Below are 19,944 nucleotides of genomic sequence, written 5' to 3'. Positions count from 1 at the left end.
TCAGATTTACAGTTATCCATGACAGGCTCTTATCGGGGATTTGGAGCGAAGACTTTGCAGAGTCATCGAGAACATTGGCGGGGATCGTTTTTATCCCTTGGCGAGGAAACAGTGAGAGGCCAAGGTTGGGATAGAAAACACACACAGTATATAAAATATGTTATGTATACATATACATACATACATACACTGTGTTATAGACACATACATTCCTGGCATGGATTATAGGTCCTGCCGGGAACTCTGGGAAGCAAGACGCAGTCAAATCACTGCTTTTATACAAGGCAGCTGACATCAGTGTCTTATGGGAACTGGGGAGTACCAAGAAAAGTGACTTTGGAATAGGTAAAGAACCTTTAAAACATATTTGCGAAATGAAAAAAAAAATCAACTTGTAATCTCAATAGAACGTTTCCAGAATTTTGGACGATTCTGGGAATAGAGAAAAAATAATCACAAGTCACATAACCAATGCTCCAAAATCCTTTCACATGAGGACTTGGAACCAAAACGATGATGATGAAACAGAACTAATTGAACGTATTAGCTCTGTTATCTTGTGTTTTTTTAGGCTACACTTAACAAAAAAACAGTTGCCAAGAAACTGAATGCCTATTTTGTCTGATGTTCCCTATTTTACTATTACTTCAACCTATAATGTTTAAATTGGAAAGGCTGGCTAACATAAAACATACTAACGTAGCAGACTTGGCATCTCCCTGCGCATGAGCTGCATGAGGTTCACTCATGCCTGCAGCCTATGTTTAAAAGCCATTATTCCTCGTGCCCAGGCCCTGGATGTGTTCACTGGTGTGTACTGTCTACTGCTTTCACCAAATGCATAAATAGACACAGCAATCATGTTACCTTTTTTATAGCGCCATCCCTGCATGGGCAAGTTGAAGTGGAGAGACTCGGAGGGTAAAGAGGAGGCCAGCAATTACTAATCCCTCCTATTTGCCGCTTCGCATCCCAGCAAGGGCGAGGGGGCCTGAGCGGACGGCGATGATGACCCTGCGTGATGATTCAATTCAACCTCCGTTCAACCTTTGACTCCACTGACACTGATTGATGGACCGCATAAACACTCTGCACCTGCCTAGCTATTGAAGAATACTACATGTACAACTATCCGAAGGCGCTGGAAGCCAGGCTACACTAGAAGGCCATGGCCCCTGAACACAAATGAGCGACGCGACTAGGACATGTGCAAGATCGAAATTGATCATGCGTTAAGTCGGGTTTTCAAACTGAAGGTTGAAGGGCCCAACATGAGTCACGGGGGAATGTATGTTGGGTTACCAGTATTCATTCATTTTCAACACTCCTTATCCTTTTCAGGGTCGTAGGGTGCTCGAGCCTATCCAAGGTAGCTTTGGGCTAAAAGCGGACTACTCCTTAGAGTGGTCGCCAGTCAGTTGTAGGACACAGAAGCACTCACAATGACATCGCCACCGAATTGGAATCGATCCCACACTCCCCGCACCAAACCCAGGCAAATGAACCATGACACCATCATGTGCACCCCTACTGCCGTAATTAACTGGGAAAGGCTACCCCGCGTACAGAGGATGAAAAGAATGAATAGTAATGAATTTTAGGCATAATATTTGGGAATATATTCAGGAGTCTCTATTATGTTTTGGCAATAGAAAGGTGCCTCGAACTCGACTTATATTATCTAATGAGGGTAGTCAAGTGCTCCAAGTCAGTGTTCAAATGGGTTAAGCATGCAATATATATGTGTGCGCCTTTAAGAATGTCTGAAGTGGTGTTGGCAGTTGCCAGCAGAGGTACTCTTGATTCATCAGCTATTCTCATCATCATCAGCTTCACCTATGCAGGTCCCCAGCATTAATCTTCTCAAAGCGACACTTAGGAACATAAGTTCAGAACTCTCAAAGGAAGAGGAATTTTTCTTCTTCCTCTTTAAGGTTTATCAGTGGAGCTGTCGCAAATTTGTAATTGGGTTTGTGAAGACAACCAGGACCTCGCTTAAACAGCCAACGTCTGATCTCATTAATGTTTTCTTTTTTTATGGGCAGCTCTCCAACCAAGAGGCAGACCCTGGTCTGAATTGGGCAGATAAGCCATTGATGGAAAGCCTGATGGATGGAGCCTGATAGCTTGTGACTGTCAAATATCTGCTCGAACAAGCCTCTGAAGGGGGAGTCAAGTGCTTCTGTGGCATCGTGCACTGAATCATGGCTAAACGACATGTAGGAATGCCTAAAGTTAATTTTGGACTTTCATTACAAAAAAATAACAATTCTATTGTTTTCTATGTCATCCCAATATCTATGGGAAAAAACGAGGTCTATCTTCATGTTTTTATTAGTGCTCATCTATTTTTCCTGTAATTGAATTGTTAAAATCCTATTTCAGACTTGGCGACGGGAACAAAAAAGGACTGTTACACGGCACGTTACGTCGTATTGATCGACGGCACTTTGAACTAAATTAATGTTCTTTTTCATGCTTTCCTTCAACTATATTTCATGGTGTTGTATTGTTTATACGTCTGATACTGTCACATCGCGTGACTGCTTAATGCTGAAACACATGAGCGCCAGCTCTTGATCAGCAACTACGCTAACTGTTGTGGCTAGGATCACAGCTCTTCAGAAAGTGTTCATCTTGATGTCTCAGCAGCAAAGGCCTAAAGCACCACTTTTTTGTAATATTTGGTCTTCAAGTGACAATGTTTGTGCCATCGCTGGCCTACTTATGCCACTTTGAGGATTATCAAGTTTTACATGTACCTAGGAGGCGTTAATCAGGCTGAGACGAAGCAGACATCGGGCAAAGAGAAGATTTCCTCGCATGGGGCCCACGCTGAGGGGGATGCCCAGCAGCATTCTATGGATGGAAGTTTGCGACGTGCTTCAAAGTGACAAAGCTCTAACTTGGATATGCCTTCTGGCATTGTGACGAGAAAAAAATAGCATAACATTTTATCTTTACTGTCATAAAAGCATTGGTGAGAAACTCTATACTGTATGAGAAAACAAAGAATAAATGAAAACCGTCGGCATGGTGGGGAATGGTTACGGCCTCTGCCTCGCATTTTTTAGATCAGCACCTTGGCATTATTCTGAAGAGTTTGGGAATTCTCCCCTTGCCTACGTGGGTGTTCTCTGGGTACGTCGGTTTTCCCCCAGATTCCAAAAACATTCATCGTAGGCTGATTGAAGAATCCGAATTGTCTCTAACGCAATAATGTCCATTATACTAATTATAAAAAGAACACATTTCTTATCACATTTTATGTTTCAAGCAATGCAGAACCTTTGTCACTGGTATACCAATTATGCTGCGAGACATCTAAACATGGAGACAAATGTAAAAGTAAGCACCCAAACTCAGATGGGATTAACTCCAATTTACTTGTATCCTAATGAGGATAGCCACTCTAAAAATTGGATATATGGTCTTCCCTGCCCAAATTTGATACTTGTTTGGATGTGTAAATGAATTGGAGGTAATGGAAACACTGTATTACATCTCGCAATGGGGAAAAGGAAAAAAATCCATATTGCCATGAATCGGAAGCGACCGCTTCAACGTGCAGCGTGAATCCGGCCGTTGATATGGGTCAAGCAAAGCCTGTGCAGATATAATTGGACAATCGCAAACCACCACAGGCAATCTAGCCCAATTGATATCCAATTGTGCAAGGTCTGACTGGTCATTAAAAGCTGAGAGCTGGAATTGAGGGAATAAAAGACACTTGCACACCTTTGGCAAACTCATTAAGTTGCAGTAATGCAGGTGCAAGCCGCCTGACTCCACGCCGAACAATCTTCCTTCCGTATGCTTCATCGTGGGAATGTATAAGGAAATTGGGAGAGAATATCAATGGAACAAAACGCCTCTCCTGAGGACCAATCTGGCCTTCAAAGCTGATCTTTCCACAATAACTATTCATGGCGGAGAAATCCAACCGCGCTTGCAATTCTGCGCATGAAATGAAGAATTCCCGTTGGATACGAGCTCCTCTGTAAACAATGCAGGGGGAACAATAATCTCGCTATTTCCTCACGGTGAGCCCGGCTCATTTTATAAAAGGCTACAGCCGCTTATAAATGACATTGCCCCAGGTGCATGTAAGACGCTAGCGGTGGTCACTTGAAGTTAATTTAATAGAGGCTGCGAAAGTCCGGCCACTCCATCTTCTTCACGTGCAGCACATGAAGACAAATGTCCAAAACCTTTGAACCAGAAAACAATCTCCCACTAGGGGCTTTATCAGCCAATTCATCTCCTTTAGCAATACCCTTCATCTTAAACATGGACAGCCAACCTGCAGACTCGCTCAATCTGTCAATGACTAATAATGCTGGGAAGCGTCGAGCCTGAGGACCGTCCAAAGCCATCTATTGCAATTAAGAGCCAAATACTACAATAATGCAAATGTGCGCTAAGTAACACAGCACTTGAAGGTATTGAAATACCTACTAAAACCAGGCTAATGTGACTTTTCCACTACAAACACCGCTATCATTTGAGGCCGTTTGTTTTGCCTCTTCAACAGTCCTGCAGAAAACTGGCGAAATCAGTCAGGATCGGAGACAAATGACGACAAGGCCGGAGAAGAAGAGTCTGGCGTATTTATTTCATGGGAAGGGGAATATCTAAAGGCACGGAAAGACAGAGTAGTGAACCAAAATGGGACACGCTTGTATAAGAGTGTTTTTATCCAACTGAAAGTGAATAGAATAGATCACAAAAAAAATAAACCTTCCATTATCTCCCATGACAAAACGCCATTAAATAACCAGGAAAGTGGAGGGCTATTATGTTTGACCCTCAGATAGGGATATTATTGACTTCCCCTGCTATCATTGTTTGACGGAAGAACCAAGTGGAACCACTTGTTTGGTCTGAAGTACTGCCTTGTTTCAATTCATTTTGGAATCTTCCCCACAAGCGAGCTGAGCAGCCGGCGAGTACTTGGGTGCAGGAACGAGTGAGTAAGTAAGCAGCACACGCCATTACAATCGTACAAATTAACACTTGAGGTTGAATTCCATTAATGCAATTGGTTGTCTTAAAGCACGCAACAACTGCAGAAGTGTTCATTATCATAAGTTAACATTTCAATGTGCCATTTGCCTGTAGTGCTGCAAATGTGCTTTCAAACAGATGTCCCCTTTTCATCTTCATGGTGAAGATTTTGATTTGCATTACTTTGTGCTCGTTTACAAAAAAATTACTAGCTGCTAGCTCAATCACTTAACATTCAATCACTAGGAAATGTATTGTATTTGTTAAAAAAAATCAGTCAATGATTGATGAAAATTGATTGTGAGTCACTGTACTTGCCCCGAAAATTCCAAACGTTTCAAAAGCTAATGCTTCAATATATTTAAAGGTAGACATTATAATATAAAAATGCCAATACAAATTAAACTATGTTTATACCGTAGAAGAGCAACGGAATATATTATCAAAAATTCACATTTTATTGTATGTATACATCAGGGGGTGGCGAACACGTGGCTCTCGGCCAAAATGAATGCGGCTCTTTGGTTCGTATCATATTTTGTATATAGTCTGGATCTTTCCCTCGTAGTTGGTGTTTATCTCTGGCCAAGTTACATTTGATGTGTGTTGAGGATGGACACTTACCTTGAATTGAACACATTGTTGTTTTGTAAGGGGAAGAAAGTATTGGGGTGAATTATATGGGTTTTAATTGTGTTTTTGTGTGTGTCTCTGTTTCGGCAGGTTACTGCGTAGTGTGGCTCTTTGAATTGTTTGATTTATTTAAAAAGTGGAACATTACATATTGAGTTTGAGTGTGATTTATTTAATGAGGGCCAGCACATATTAATGAACATATATGTGTAAATATGTAAGATTGTAGCTGAAGGCTCATTTCCATCTTTGGAATAACGTTCAACACATCTAGAACTGTTTTAATACATTCTAGAACAATACATTGGTTCTTATCATATATTGTATATAGTCTGGATCTTTCCCTTGTAATTGATGTGTTATGTCTGGCCAAGTTGCATTTAATGTGTGTGTTGAGGAGGGACACTTACCTTGAATTGAACTCATTGTTGTTTTGTAAGGGGAAGAAAGTATTGGGGTTTATATGGTTTTAATTGTGTGTTTCAGTATATGTGTGTCTCTGTTTTGGCAAGTTACTGCGTGGTGTGGCTCTTTGAATTGTTTGGTTTATATAATAAGGGGGACAGCACATATTAATTGAGTTTGAGTTTGATTTATTTATTGAGGGACAGGACATATTAATGAACATATTTATATTCATATTAATGAACATGTGTGTAAGATTGTGTTTATCTCTGGCCAAGTTGCATTTAATGTGTGTGTTGAGGATGGACACTTACCTTGAATTGAACACATTGTTGTTTTGTAAGGGGGGGGAAAGTATTGGGGTGAATTATATGGTTTTAATTGTGTGTTTTAGTGTGTGTGTGTCTCTCTGTTTTGGCAGGTTACTGCGTGGTGTGGTTCTTTGAATAGTTTGATTTATTTAAAAAGGGGGACATCACATATTAATTGAGTTTGATTTATTTAATGAGGGACAGCACATATTAATGAACATATTTATATTCATGTTAATGAACATATGTGTGTAAGACTGTTTATCTCTGGCCAAGTTGCATTGAATGTGTGTGTTGAGGATGGACACTTACCTTGAATTGAACACATTGTTGTTTTGTAACGGGAAGAAAGTAGTGGCAGGTTACTGGGCTCTTTGAATTGTTTGATTTATTTAAAAAGTGGGACATTACATATTAATTGAGTTTGAGTGTGATTTATTTAATGAGGGCCAGCAAATATTAATGAACATATATGTGTAAATATGTAAGATTGTAGCCGTAGGCTCATTTCCATCTTTGGAATAACGTTCAACACATCTAGAACTGTTGTTATAAATTCTAGAACAATACATTGGTTATTACCATATTTTGTATATAGTGTGGATCTTTCCCTTGTAGTTGATGTGTTATCTCTGGGCAAGTTGCATTTAATGGTGTGATGAGGATGGACACTTACCTTGAATTGAACATGTTGTTTTGTAAGGGGGAGAAAGTATTGGGGTGAATTATATGGTTCTAATTGTGTGTTTTAGTGTGCCTCTATGTTATATAATGAACCTAAAATTGGACTAATTTTATCTTATTTTATTTAGCGTGTTTTTATCTGTTGTTTAAAGGTTAGTTGGGAGTCAGGAGTGATTCCTAGGTATTTAAATTTTAAATTATTGGACTACATTGATTGTTTTTCCTTGGACAAAAACGTTAGGGTTGGTAGGGTACTAATGAACATATATATGTAAATATGTAAGATTGTAGCCAAGGGCTAATTTCTCTCTTTACTCCCTTGTGTAGGTTGGAGATGGAGATGTCTTTGACTCTTACAGTTTAAAAAACTTTTGCTCTTTGTGTTGAACTTGATCGCCCCCCTGGTACACAATATACAGGAATGAATTAAACACTTACATCAACTATTTCAATTTTCATCCTGCTTTTGGTCTATTCTCATTGACACGTATTAAAATCACATTACATTGTCTAACTGCGTAGTTAGCATTCACAATGTATCTACAGTATAACTAACATGTATTACTTCTGTTAGCGTAGCGAATAGCTAATCGTGACTAGCGCTAGCTTCGTGCAAATCGCTAAATATCATCATATTTACACAGCAAACGTCTTATATCCCCAGCAATAACGTTCAACACATCTAGAACAGTTTTTATGAATTATATAACAATACATAATTTAGCGAAATAACGTTTTAAAGCACAACTAAGCATTGTGGCCTAATCAATAAAAAGCCTTGCTTACCGCAGGTGTATTGACTCGACGACCACATGAACAAAAAACGAGCACCTCTTTGTCCTAACAAGTAAGAAAGTCGTTAGACATCGATATAAGTTAGATAATCATTGTTTTATATGATATTTACATTAAAATTCATACCGGAAATTTTCTTGCCGATTCACCGTGCTCGCAGGAAGTTCCCAAAAGGATGGCTTGACGATAATTAATATGTTATATTCAGTGCAACCACAGGAGGGCAGTGAATCCCCCAAATCAATACAACTAAATGCATTACTCTCAAAACAAATCATTATAACGCCACTATGAATAATCAAAGAGGCAAAACCTAATTCGACGCGTTTGTTCAAGATGAATTTAATGAATTCCTCACTACAGCTTTAATCGTAGCACATATATAATTAGCTGTGGTAAATTTCAATCACGTGAAGTTCTAAGTTTGAGTTGTTTTCTCCCAGTTTCTGTTGTAACCTTTGCATTTCTTCACAAACGATACTTTATTTGCTGGCATTTAGAAAGCAAAATAACCCTTGGTGACCCAGTCACGGCCAAATTAGATTATTTGGAAGCTGTCACTCACTTGAGATTGAAGTGCAGATCGAGGCAAAAGCAGCATCTCCACATCAAACAGCTCAACATTAAAAAACAACAGCAGTCCTGCTACATATGAGCTATTTTCAACAATAATTCACCTCAATGTGGGACATTGTTGAAATATTAATAAAGTATGTTCAAGATATTTTTATTTGGTTGGAGTCTGATTAATGTTATGGCATAGTAATAGTCTATAAATTATCAGTGCAATTATTAGTGAGTAAACTAACTGAAGGAATAGAATTTAAACTGTGTAAAAAAGGAAGAAAAAAATTCTGCAGTCATTTTTCAGTGTAAAAAAAATGGAAGATCTGATTAAAACGTGTGCTTTGGCTTCTATCAAATGTGTGGGAAACGTTGTATATTTTCATGAACTTGTCAGCTAATTAAAGTAAGACATTATTAACTACAAGGATATACAACTCAATCAATTTCCTAATCAAGAGTGGAGGCCACACACTCACACACAGCAGACCAACACACCCCATTGTCTTTGTGTACTCAAAAGAAAACATAAGCAGAGCTCAGGACTAAATAATCACCTTGTATTCAAATCTTGAATCTCGCAAACCACTTAAACCATAATTTTATCCCAACAAAAATAATTGTCTTACAAGAAACATGAGCATTTTTTCTGTTGCAAAGAATAAAAAGTGCTGAATAAAACCCCACAACTGATAATTAGAAGCAAAAATTGAACTAGTTTGCACCGCAGGTTAACGACAGTACAATGACAGCTATAGTGTAGTAGGAAGTATTCTTTTAAAGGCCATGGCTTAATGAGAGTCCTTTTTTCTACTTCATTAACTCCAAGTCCTTCAAGTAATAATGCAAAACAATGTTTTTTTAAATGACCTAGCAACTGCTTATGACTCATAAGACTTGGATGTTGGTGTAGTCGTAATCATTAATCATTAAATTCACCAAGATAAAGGTGTAGCGTGCTTGTGTAACGACAGCATCTGAAGCTTGAAAGTTGACAGCACGATCGCGTGGAATTGGAAGCCCACATACCGCTTAAAAATCCCTTCTTTGAGATGTGCTATTTATATTCAAAAGCCTTTAATAACATCACCCGTCTAAAGAAGAGACAGTCGCACATGAACTCATTAGAACGTAGCAGCATGCAAGCAAGGGGCAGGGTTGTCGCCATGGAGACGGATTGTTAAATACCTGAGCCTCGCTTGGAGACCACCTTGAGACACTTTGACAGTGTGACGTAGAGCAGGATCAAGAGAGGGCCGGGAGGTCTCATCTTCATCTCCGTCCTAGCTCGCCAGTCTGAGCGAGGGAAATGACAAATGAGAGAGATGTTTACGTACGGATTCAACAACAAAAAGCCTGTTATTAAAATAACATTTTATTTCATGGAAATACTGAATTATCTTGCGAGAATTTGGTGGAGTTGTGGGCTTGGGAAACAAACAGTCAAGATAATTGTCCTAGAAGGGATGGCATAGAAAAATTAAAAAATCTTTGCTTACAAACTACTAATAATTCACATGCAGAAATATTCATAGTAATTGGACTCAACTGTATCATATCACATCCTAGAAATGTAACATTAAAGGTACTGTTTGTTAATGAAAAGATAATTGCATGCAATAGTCCATAGTTCATTATTTTGCATTGCATTGTTTGCACATTGAAAACTATTGGGAGTATTTTATTTGTTTATTTCCAAATGGTGTCATGGTTAATTCCAGTATTTTTTTTTCATTTTCTGAACTGCTTTATCCTCACTAGGGTCGCCGGGTGCGCTGGAGAAAACGACCATTCACGTCCAATCAGCATGTTTTTGGAATGAGGGAAAAATCCAGAATTCCCAGAACATGCAAACTCCACACAGGTGGACCGAACTGGAATATATCTCTTCAAATTAGTGCCACCCCTCTAATATATCCTATAGGCCACCTGTGTCAAAGTGGCGGCCCGGGGGCCAAATCTGGACCGCCGCATCATTTTGTGTGGCCCGGGAAAGTAAATGATGAGTGCCGACTTTATGTTTTAGGATCAAATTTAAATGAAGAGTATAGATGTATATTAAATTTCCTGATTCTCCCCCTTTTAAATCAATAATTGTAATTTTTTAATCCATTTTTTCTGTGTTTTTAGTTAAAAATCATTTTCTAAAATCTAAAAATATATAATAAAAAAAGCTAAAATAATCATTGTTTTAGATCTATAAAAAAACTGGATATTCAGGGCTTTTAATCCAGTTCTTTTAATCCATTTATAAAAAAAATCTAAATATTATTTCTAAAATGGTCCGGCTCATGTGAAATCAAGTTGACGTTAAAGCGGCCCGCGAACCAACCCGAGTCTGACACCCTTGCTATAGGCTAAGAATTCAACATGGTCGCCATTCACTGAGCCAACTAAAAAAATCTGTCAACCAGATGAGTACACATAAACCATTTATACATAACATCTCATGTCGTAAATATTTAAACCTGGAGAAGCAAACTCAAACCACTGCAACTCTGTCCCTTACGAAAAGAACAATGCCTTTAATAGCAAGTAGGGTTTCTCCCAAATGAAATCTAATGTATCACCCCTACTTCATCTCAGTACCCTTGCTTGCACTTTCAAGTAATCTGCCAGGCCTCCAAATCATTAGTGGCCCACACTCACAAAAAAATTGGACACTCACGTTGAAGCTTCTCACAATCTGGTTCTCTCTGATCGCAAATGGGACAGCTTATCATAAAGGGAGGATATCTTTCACATCGAAAACCTTTCCCCGAGGTGCTGACGAATCAATAAAGAAATAATTACACGTGTAAGAAACACCACTTTTAATACCCATCGTCATTAAAGGCAGGCCGGGGGAATTTCAAATCATTACCTTGTGACTGACCGAGTTATGGCAAATATCCCTCCTATATCCCTTATCGCCTCATATATCATATTAATTGACAGAGGTTAGCCATTCTCAACACCTCATCATCTCTGAGTAAATGATATCATCTAACATGAGGTAATTATGCTCTAATGGGAACTAGTTACCATGTAGGAGTTTTTTTTAATTAAAAAAATAGGTGGGGGCTAATTAGGGAATCTGTTTGTTAGGTTAGTGCTATCCGTTAAAAATGTGTAAAAATATCATCCCAAAACAGAAACAGGGTACCATACCCAGAGCACTGGAAAAAAAAATTTACCCATTCATCAGTCTGTAAAAAAATTACATAAATAGGATTATTGTATTGTGTATCGAATAACGATTAGAAAAATGTGAGATATTCCTGATCGATTTTTTTTTAAATCCAAGAAACAGAATGGTGTTAGCATGTCTGCCTCACCGTTTTGAGGTTGAGGGTTCAATCCCCAGTGGATTAGACTAAACAAAGAGATGCCAAAATGCCTTGGACTGCTTGGAACGGACAAAACAAAAAAGATCCAGAACACTTTGAACTGCACCACAGACTCCACAAGACCTTCATTTGTTTTGACTATTGACATCTTAATTCCATTTCCACAATTCCCTCCCCTTAGAGTTGAGACACATTGTAATCAGGGCCCTCGAGTTTAATCAAACAACAGAAAATGTGTGAACGGACTTGAGATGTTGCCTCAACGGTTGTTCTCCTTGCAAGTGAAAATTCCAGAAGACGGTCTTTCCCTCCTACTTGTGCGTGCATTTGGAATGCCTATTTGTGAACCTAACACCGACCTTCCAATGTGGAGGTTGAATGCTCTTCCACGGCCTGCGAGGGTGTTCTCCAGGGTACTCCGGTTTTCAGCCCAGATCCCCAAAACATGCATAGTAAGCTGATTCTTAATTGCCCCTAGTTGTGAGCGTGATTGGCCTGCTACCAATTCAGGGTGCCTCCTGCCTGCTGTCCATAATTGGCTGGCATAGGTTCCAGCACCCCCCATGACCCTTGATTGCAACCAAGTAGGGCGTCCGATCCCAATACATTAATAATTAAAAATGGGCAAGATCGTTAAAAAGAAACCCCCTACTGACTCCATCCTATGAATGACCAAAGCGCTTAGGCTTCAATAAAGTAAAATTTCAGTCAAGTTTTACCTTCTGCCCTCTTGGGACCAAAGTGTCAGGTCAATGAGGCAAACAATCATTACATGTGGAATTTATCTGTAAAGTCAGATATGTGGGAATCCATCTGGAAGAGTCTTGAATTCCTAAGTCACATCATGTTTCTGTCGGTGTGCATGAGAACACGCAACAAGGGAAGTCAATGATCCGGAAAGTTGAAGGAGAAAAAGAAGAAGAGAAGAGAAGAGCCTGGCATTTGGAAAGGAGAAAAGCAACGGCGAACGGGGAGCCAGCGAGCTGCAGAAAGGGTCACGTGTCAAGAAGATTAGCATAGCTAATGAAAGAAGCCTCTCTCAGCCTACGTTCGGACAAGAACTCCTTCTCTCCTCAATCATTTTCTTTTTTTAAAAGCACACAAGGAGAGCACAGCAAGCAGCTGAAATAGCATTCTGGCAACCACAGAGGCGGCTGCTTATTTATTTATTTTTTCCCACTGGTAAATGGTCTTTAAAACAGCTATTTACTGATTGTTTTCAACACAGCAACGCCTTGTATTTTGCTCTACAAACGGAGACACCTGCTCCTTTAAAAACAACACCAGCAACAACATATTACTATTAAGGAAATGAAAATTGCAATACAAAATGAGGCACTTGTGGAAGAGGAGATCATTTTGTGCTCCAGTCTACCGCAAATGACTGAATTTCCTTAACTAGGTGCCGTGGCCCAGTTATTTGCAATGTGCTTCCAATAATTATTATTCTAGTTTTAAAAGCCTTTCAGTGAGTACAGAATGCTGCAGACTTAGAACTCCCGAGTTGGCCTTGTTTATTTAGAAGTAGCAAGGAAAATTCGAATAGCATTTCAAAAGACTTTCCTGGTCACTCAATAATGTTGCAATGCTCCTCATTAGTAACATTTTGGAGCAATTCTCCATTAATGTACTTTTTTTCAACAACCGTAATAATTTATCATTTTAAATATATGTACTAGATGAGATGAGATGAGATGAGATGAGATGAGATGAGATGAGATGAGATGAGATGAGATGAGATGAGATGAGATGAGATGAGATGAGATGAGATGAGATGAGATGAGATGCGATGAGATGAGATGAAATGAGCTGAGCTGAGATGAGATGAGGTGAGATGAGATGAGATTAAAGTAGATGAGATTAAATTGGATTAGATCAGATGAGATTAGATTAAATTAGATTAGATTAAATTAGATTAAATGAGATGAGATTAAATTAATTAAATGAGATGAGATGAGATTAGATTAGATTAGATTAGATTAGATTAAATTAAATGAGAAGAGATGAGATGAGATGAGATGAGATGAGATGAGATGAGATGAGATGAGATTAGATAACTTTATTCATCCCGTATTTGGGAAATTCCACTGTCACGGCACCAAGATGGTGAGAATACAGACACAGGAAAAATACATTTTATACATAAATAAATAGGTAATAAATAAGTAAACAAATATATAACTAGTAATATAATTTATTCTACTAACTCCAAAATGACAGTTATTTTTGTACAAAAAGGCCTCCATCCTAATAGGCAATTCCAAAATCTAGAGACTTGCTGATTAAGATGATCATACACCAAAAAAAATGGTGTCTCAAAACTTGATTGGCATTCAAGTAGACTTTGGATTGTGATCACTCCACAAGATTGTGGGCATCCATGCTTAGTTTCTAGAAATTGATAGTTCATTGGGTAAGTGTTTACAATTGCAACAATCAGCCTCTTCAACCATTGTGAGTCATCTTGGAATTTTTATTTGTCTGCAGTATATTAAAGCCAACCTCACTAAGATACTGTAGCAGACTCATATTGAATTATTGTCAACATTTCTATGATCATAAATTATTGTCACCTTTTACTAACTCACACTATGTATGTTTATTTGGTGCCCTCATCCAAATCAGAATTTTATACTTTTTTTGTGAGACACGATTTGGTATCAAACAATAAATCTCAATCACCTCATTTTTCAAGTATGAGAAAAAAAGACAAATCTCCTAAGGCATATTCTAGGCAAAAGCTTTGGAAGCAAAATGTTTTCCAGATTGTCTTAATTGAAAGAGACAATTAACATGGAGGACTCGGGTTTGCATCCAAATGGTGATTGACAAATTAATTGAGTGAATCGTGTGTTTCAGTGCTTTTGTCTGCATAGTGTACACGTGAATAGTCCCAAAGAAGTTAGCACTCTGAATGAACTCCAGCACAGTTAACAGACCACCTCCTTGAAGGCCACCAGAGAGCAGCTGCACCGTACACACAGTTGGTCACAGAGGCAAAAAAAAAGTCTACTAATTAGCCCAGAGTTTATTTCGGTGAATGCTCGCTAAATAATGTCATTTGCATCCCTTCAATGACCACACTGTAGCTGTCCAACATGGGAAATATGCCAATTAGACTTTGATTCACTCCACCGGAGCCTAAGACTGGAGGCCTGCGGTTGCATTGAAAAGAAAGAATGTCGTACCGGCCGGCCTTGTCTCGGCGTAGCGGGCACAGTGGGACCCGGGTCCTGCCAGCCATGACACGTCACCCACCTAACATCTTAACGTACACATACTGAAGTGCTTTGTGAGGCTCTCAAAAGCGAGGAAAATTTGGTACTCTTTTGTCACAGACTCCAAAAGATAGCTACAAAAGCAAAAGTTTAGATCACCATGACAGGATGATTCGCCTTACCGATCACCGTGACCGGATGATTCGCCTAAAGACGTTTCGCCGACGGACGTTTGACAGACGGACAGGTCGCCGAATGGACGTTGCGCCGAACGTTCATTCGGCCGAACAGTCGACTGTTCGGCCGAATGAACGTTCGGCGGAACGTCCATTCGGCGACCTGTCCGTCTGTCAAACGTCCGTCGGCGAAACGTCTTTAGGCGAATCATCCGAGTACCTTAGATCACGATTGATAAAAATGGAAGAAATCCACGAGCCAATGAAGAAAGTATAAAAATGTGTAATAATGCACATACGACCCTGGCACTGAAAGTCTGTCATTGTGTTAAACGGTATATCTACTCAATGTTGTCATGTCTGAATCTTGAGTTACATCCCGTTGAGCAATGAGCAGCCATTTTGGCTGACTGATTGCCGATACTTGCGGCAGCCCTCATGGCTCATTGAAGAAAATTTGATCCATGTATGCAAATGACCTAATAAAACGGTGTTGATTGGGCCAGTGAGCTAAGACAGTGGTAAGAAGCTCTCCAAAAAGATATAATGCCTCTCCTGAGTGTTTTTCTTATGTTAGATTAGACATGAATTGAAATGAATGATCGGCTCTTATTCAGTTGAATTCCCAATTAGGAGGCAGTGGATAAACTAGCTCTATAATTAGCCCCACAAGGCAGACTTTTTGTATTTTGGAGAAGGTTACACTTGTATTTCTGTCTGCTATTCTGTGTGGTTTTGCCTTTTTCGTTTTGTTTTTTCCCCCTTTGGCAACCCATCCAGTTACGTGATGACATCTTCCGTTACCTTTTGCAAAGACTAACAAAGTCCTAACAAAGAAATTGCACACACCCAACAGAATAATGCAGTTTTCTGCTCGGGAAATGACTACCGTCACTTTATACTGGCCAACAACTGCATCCATGCGCCTACTATCACTATACAACAGGGGTCGGGAACCTTTTTCACAGAAAGAGCCATAAACAATTTCTATTTTCAAATTTTATTCCTTGAGAGCCATACTCAGAAAGGAAAAAATACATTAAAATGTGTGAAATTTTGAGTAATTTTACCACTTTTGAAGTACAAAAAGGCTCTAAATTCTTTTGACATCATTGTTACGCTGTAGTTAATCAATGACTATCAATGAGAGCATACATGTAGAAGAGTCTAATGAAAAAAATATTATGATTAAAAAGGCGGGCCGACATGACGCTCGTATTGGTGCATTCAGGACTCAGCTCCGTCACCAGCGTTTTTTTATTATTTATTTTTTGTTTTACCTCACAGGTTAGGGGAGAGCCATATACAGCCATCAAAAGAGCCACATTAGGCTCACGAGCCATAGGTTCCCTACCCCTGCAATACAATAACTCAAACATTCCGATTCAGAATTGTGCTTGTAGGGATTGCTGGAACTTTATCCAAAGTTATAAAATAGCATTTTTTTTAAAGTTAGCTGTTCACTTAGCATTTTCCAGTGTGTGTTTGAAAGAATCTTTTTCTTCCCAGTTTGAAACACCCTCCATAATTTTCAGAGCCAAAATGGCGTCATGCCTACCTTGCCTCAAAATGCCCCAACTTGCACCACTTCTTTTGCCTTTAGACCATTTATACAAATTTTATTTGCTCTAAGGTGAGTACAAAAATGGTGCATTGACATTTTTTCATCCACAGCAGAGGGGGAGATATACTGGACTAGTCAATATGTCCAAGGGGCCAATACCTGGGAGAATACATCCAACTCCCAACAAAAAACAGCACCGGGAATCAAATCTTCGGCACCATTGTGTGTGGTTAAGCCGAGCTCTCGCATTATCGTTCTTCTCCCATAAGAAAAAAAGCTGAAGGCAGACTCGAGCGATGATGTGATGAAGTGGGCACGCTTCATGCATGGCCACTGCCGGCGTCTCACTGAATGCCTTGCGCACATCCTCAAACACACCTGCTCGGCGCCTCCGAGAAAAGGAGCTTGCTCGCCGTTGTCGAGCCAACGTGCAAGCGGCGGGATGTCGTGTAGCGAGCACGGTGCACATCTGCACTCCCCATCTGCGTGCAGATGTAGTGACGGTAATTAAGGAGAGATGGAATTACTGTAACTTATCGCAGCCATGAGTTTGGGAAAAGTTTGCAGTAGGATTTGGCATATAAGTGATGGATAAACAGCTGATTCATTTTTAAAGTTCTTCAAATTGCCATTTAGATCAATGCACATGCTGCAGATATTAAAAAAGACATTTGGAGGACATGTCTCATGACTGCAGAGATGAAAAGGTCTCAAGGTAGCAGCATTAAAATTTCACAAAGGTCAGCAATTTTCTACTCGGCTTGTCATCTTTAGGTTTGTGGGTTAACAAGAACCCATCACAGCTGACTTTAAGGGAAATTTAGGGTCTTTGAAGATGAACGTGGATGTTTTGGGAATTTATAAGAAAGCCAGGGAATTCTGAGTAAAATAACTGAAGCACGGAAGAACATATAAACCTCAGACATCAAGGCCGGAGCCCAAAAACTTGAAACTCTAAAATGTCAGGCTAATGTGCAAAACAGCACAAGCTGGATAATCATTCAAATTCATTAATTTTAGCTCAATAAATAGGTAAGAGATGTAGTGTATTACTACATTTTCAAGATTGTTTGACTATCCTACCAATTTTAGGCAAAGTACTAAGTTGAAAATGAATTCCCACAATTTTACATCTCCATCTGTGCACTCAAAAATGAATAATATGTGTAACCCGGTGTAATTTTTCTGAAAATTGATTTTTAAAAGAATTTCACCTGACAATCATTTATAAAGGTTAAATTTACGTGATGCACTTGAATATAACACGGCGCATTCAAGGTCATTTCTCGATCGACCACGTTCATTCATAGAGAGAGAGAGCGGGAAGATGAAAGAATTTTCCAGTAGCTTCCACCTACGCAGTGTAAAATAAAATTTAAATTGATAATTAAAAATGAGACATTTACATTTTATTATAAGCCAGAAAGTTGTGGAGACAACTCCAGTCCATAACGAGCCAATAAGAAAGAAGTTTGTTCGAATAATTGTGTTTCCTGGTGAGTTTTTCTACATGTGCTAATTTGGCCTAGTTGTTTGTGAATAAATTTATCTGTATATGTACTATAAAACTATCGAGGACATAAGTGGTAGTAACATATATAAGGATAATAATCTCTGTTAGGATGTATTTTTATGTTGGAAAGTGGCGAAAGAGAGAAAGTAAGTTATCCAGCGAACTTTCCAATGAGTTTTTTAAACATTAGCATGCGAACTGTACCGTAACAATAACGCGGTAGTTACTGTTCAATTGTCTTTTTTTGTAGGCTTATTAATTATCCCTTTGAGTTAAAAAGGAGAAGATTCACGTTTCACGGCTACCTACAATCCTTGGAGACGGTAGGACATAAAGATATATCACATTTCTTTTTGATAATTTTTACAGTTTTCTCCTGTTGTATTCCTTATTGGAGTTGAAGAGTGCCGTTGGCAGTCATTTACAACATCTAGTTTGGTTTATACAATTAACGAAAAAGTGAAATGGGAAAAGGGTTACATATTACTGAAAAAAATGTCTTTCGAGTAACGTAAATTTGAATAAATTGACTGTAATTTTACATATGCAATAACATTTTAACCGGAAGGGTTAAATAACTATTTCCACTTTTTATTCGTCGTGTAACTCCATAAAAGACGCAAAACCTTATAAAAAAAATTGCCGATAGTTTTGAAGTGTCTTAAACTCATGACAGAAACGTGAAAATATTTAGTGAATGTTAATGAAAGTGTCGGGCATTTTGGATCCGAGCGTGCGCATTTTGGCGACTTGAAGAAGGCCAAAGCGAGAAGATGCACCCAGCGAGACAACGATTTTCTGCAAAGCAAAGGTAAGTTTAAGTTCTTATATTTGTTCTACATTAAAATACCTGCTAAAGTCTCGTATTTTGTCAACACCGCCACAGTGTACTGTACATATTGGGTCAATGTCTTTACTCTTTAGGCTTAGTTAGTGTTCCCCAGCAACAAAAGTTGATATAGCTAGTTGAGTCCAAACTGTGCTAAAACGTTGAACTTGAATTTGAGGCAGATATAACCTCTTCTAGATGAAATAAACTTCACCAATCGAATATTTGTCTCTATGTGGTGTAATATTATGACTTATGCTTACGAGCTAGTCTTCAATTGCCCTATTTTCTCTTTTTTGAATGAGAGCGCAGTCGTTTTTATTGAAAATAATATCTTTTCATTTTCAGGTTAAAGGTCAACCATGACCTTGTTCTGGAAAAAAACACACATTTAAACATTCAAAACGGTTGGAGTGAATGCTTGGTGCAAAGTATATCTTTTATGTAATTCACCAAATATTGAGAGGCAGTATTTTTGAGCACTTCAGTGTTCAGTTCCATGTTTAGAAATAATTAGTTTTTTCATTTTCTCATTCGGTTGACAGTTCGAAGGCAATGAAATAAGATGGGAAAACAGTTCAAAGGGATTGAAATAAGATGTGAAATGGTTCTCTGCACTCTATTAATCTACCCGGGTGAGAAAAAAAAGAGGAACTTTCTTAAGACTGCCAGGTAAAGCTTTTATGCCAGTAAGTAAACATTCCTAAATGTGTAGTTTTTCGTTTTTAATAGAATCTTTGTCTTTTTCTTGCAGGGGTGCACAATCTGCGATATCAGTCAGCACATCTTGAAAATATTTGTTGTACTGGCTGAAAGTGAAGTGAATGCATCTATTCTGAAGGCAGCAAGTATTGCCTACTTGTTGGTCTGTCACAGGAATGTGGGCTGTCACAGCAACTATGGTGGACACATCCAT

General features: G+C 38.8%; 2 protein-coding genes across 6 annotated transcripts in view; one reads left to right on the top strand and one right to left on the bottom strand.

Moving 5' to 3' along the window:
* Positions 1-19,944, bottom strand: part of il1rapl1a (interleukin 1 receptor accessory protein-like 1a) — a 145,425-nt gene that overhangs the window by 111,071 nt on the left and 14,410 nt on the right. For 4 of the 5 annotated variants that reach the window (XM_077617503.1, XM_077617505.1, XM_077617504.1 and 1 more), the window contains exon 2: positions 9,588-9,695. In XM_077617503.1, coding sequence (XP_077473629.1) covers positions 9,588-9,675 — 88 coding nt within the window. In that variant the 5' untranslated portion in view covers positions 9,676-9,695. Of the gene's footprint in view, positions 1-7,826; positions 7,881-7,961; positions 8,021-9,587; positions 9,696-19,944 lie in introns of those variants that run through there. The other variant, XM_077617507.1, reaches the window with a different exon arrangement.
* tmem30c (transmembrane protein 30C) overlaps positions 17,992-19,944 on the top strand; it is a 93,622-nt gene continuing 91,669 nt past the window's right edge. The window contains exons 1-2 of the mRNA XM_077617510.1: positions 17,992-18,182; positions 18,450-18,522. The gene's annotated coding sequence lies outside the window, so the exon portion shown is untranslated. The remainder of the gene's footprint in view (positions 18,183-18,449; positions 18,523-19,944) is intronic.

The sequence above is a fragment of the Stigmatopora argus genome, chromosome 13 (assembly GCF_051989625.1).
Source record: "Stigmatopora argus isolate UIUO_Sarg chromosome 13, RoL_Sarg_1.0, whole genome shotgun sequence".
Taxonomy (NCBI): Eukaryota; Metazoa; Chordata; class Actinopteri; order Syngnathiformes; family Syngnathidae; genus Stigmatopora; species Stigmatopora argus.
This window is presented reverse-complemented; position numbering and strand designations above follow the sequence as displayed.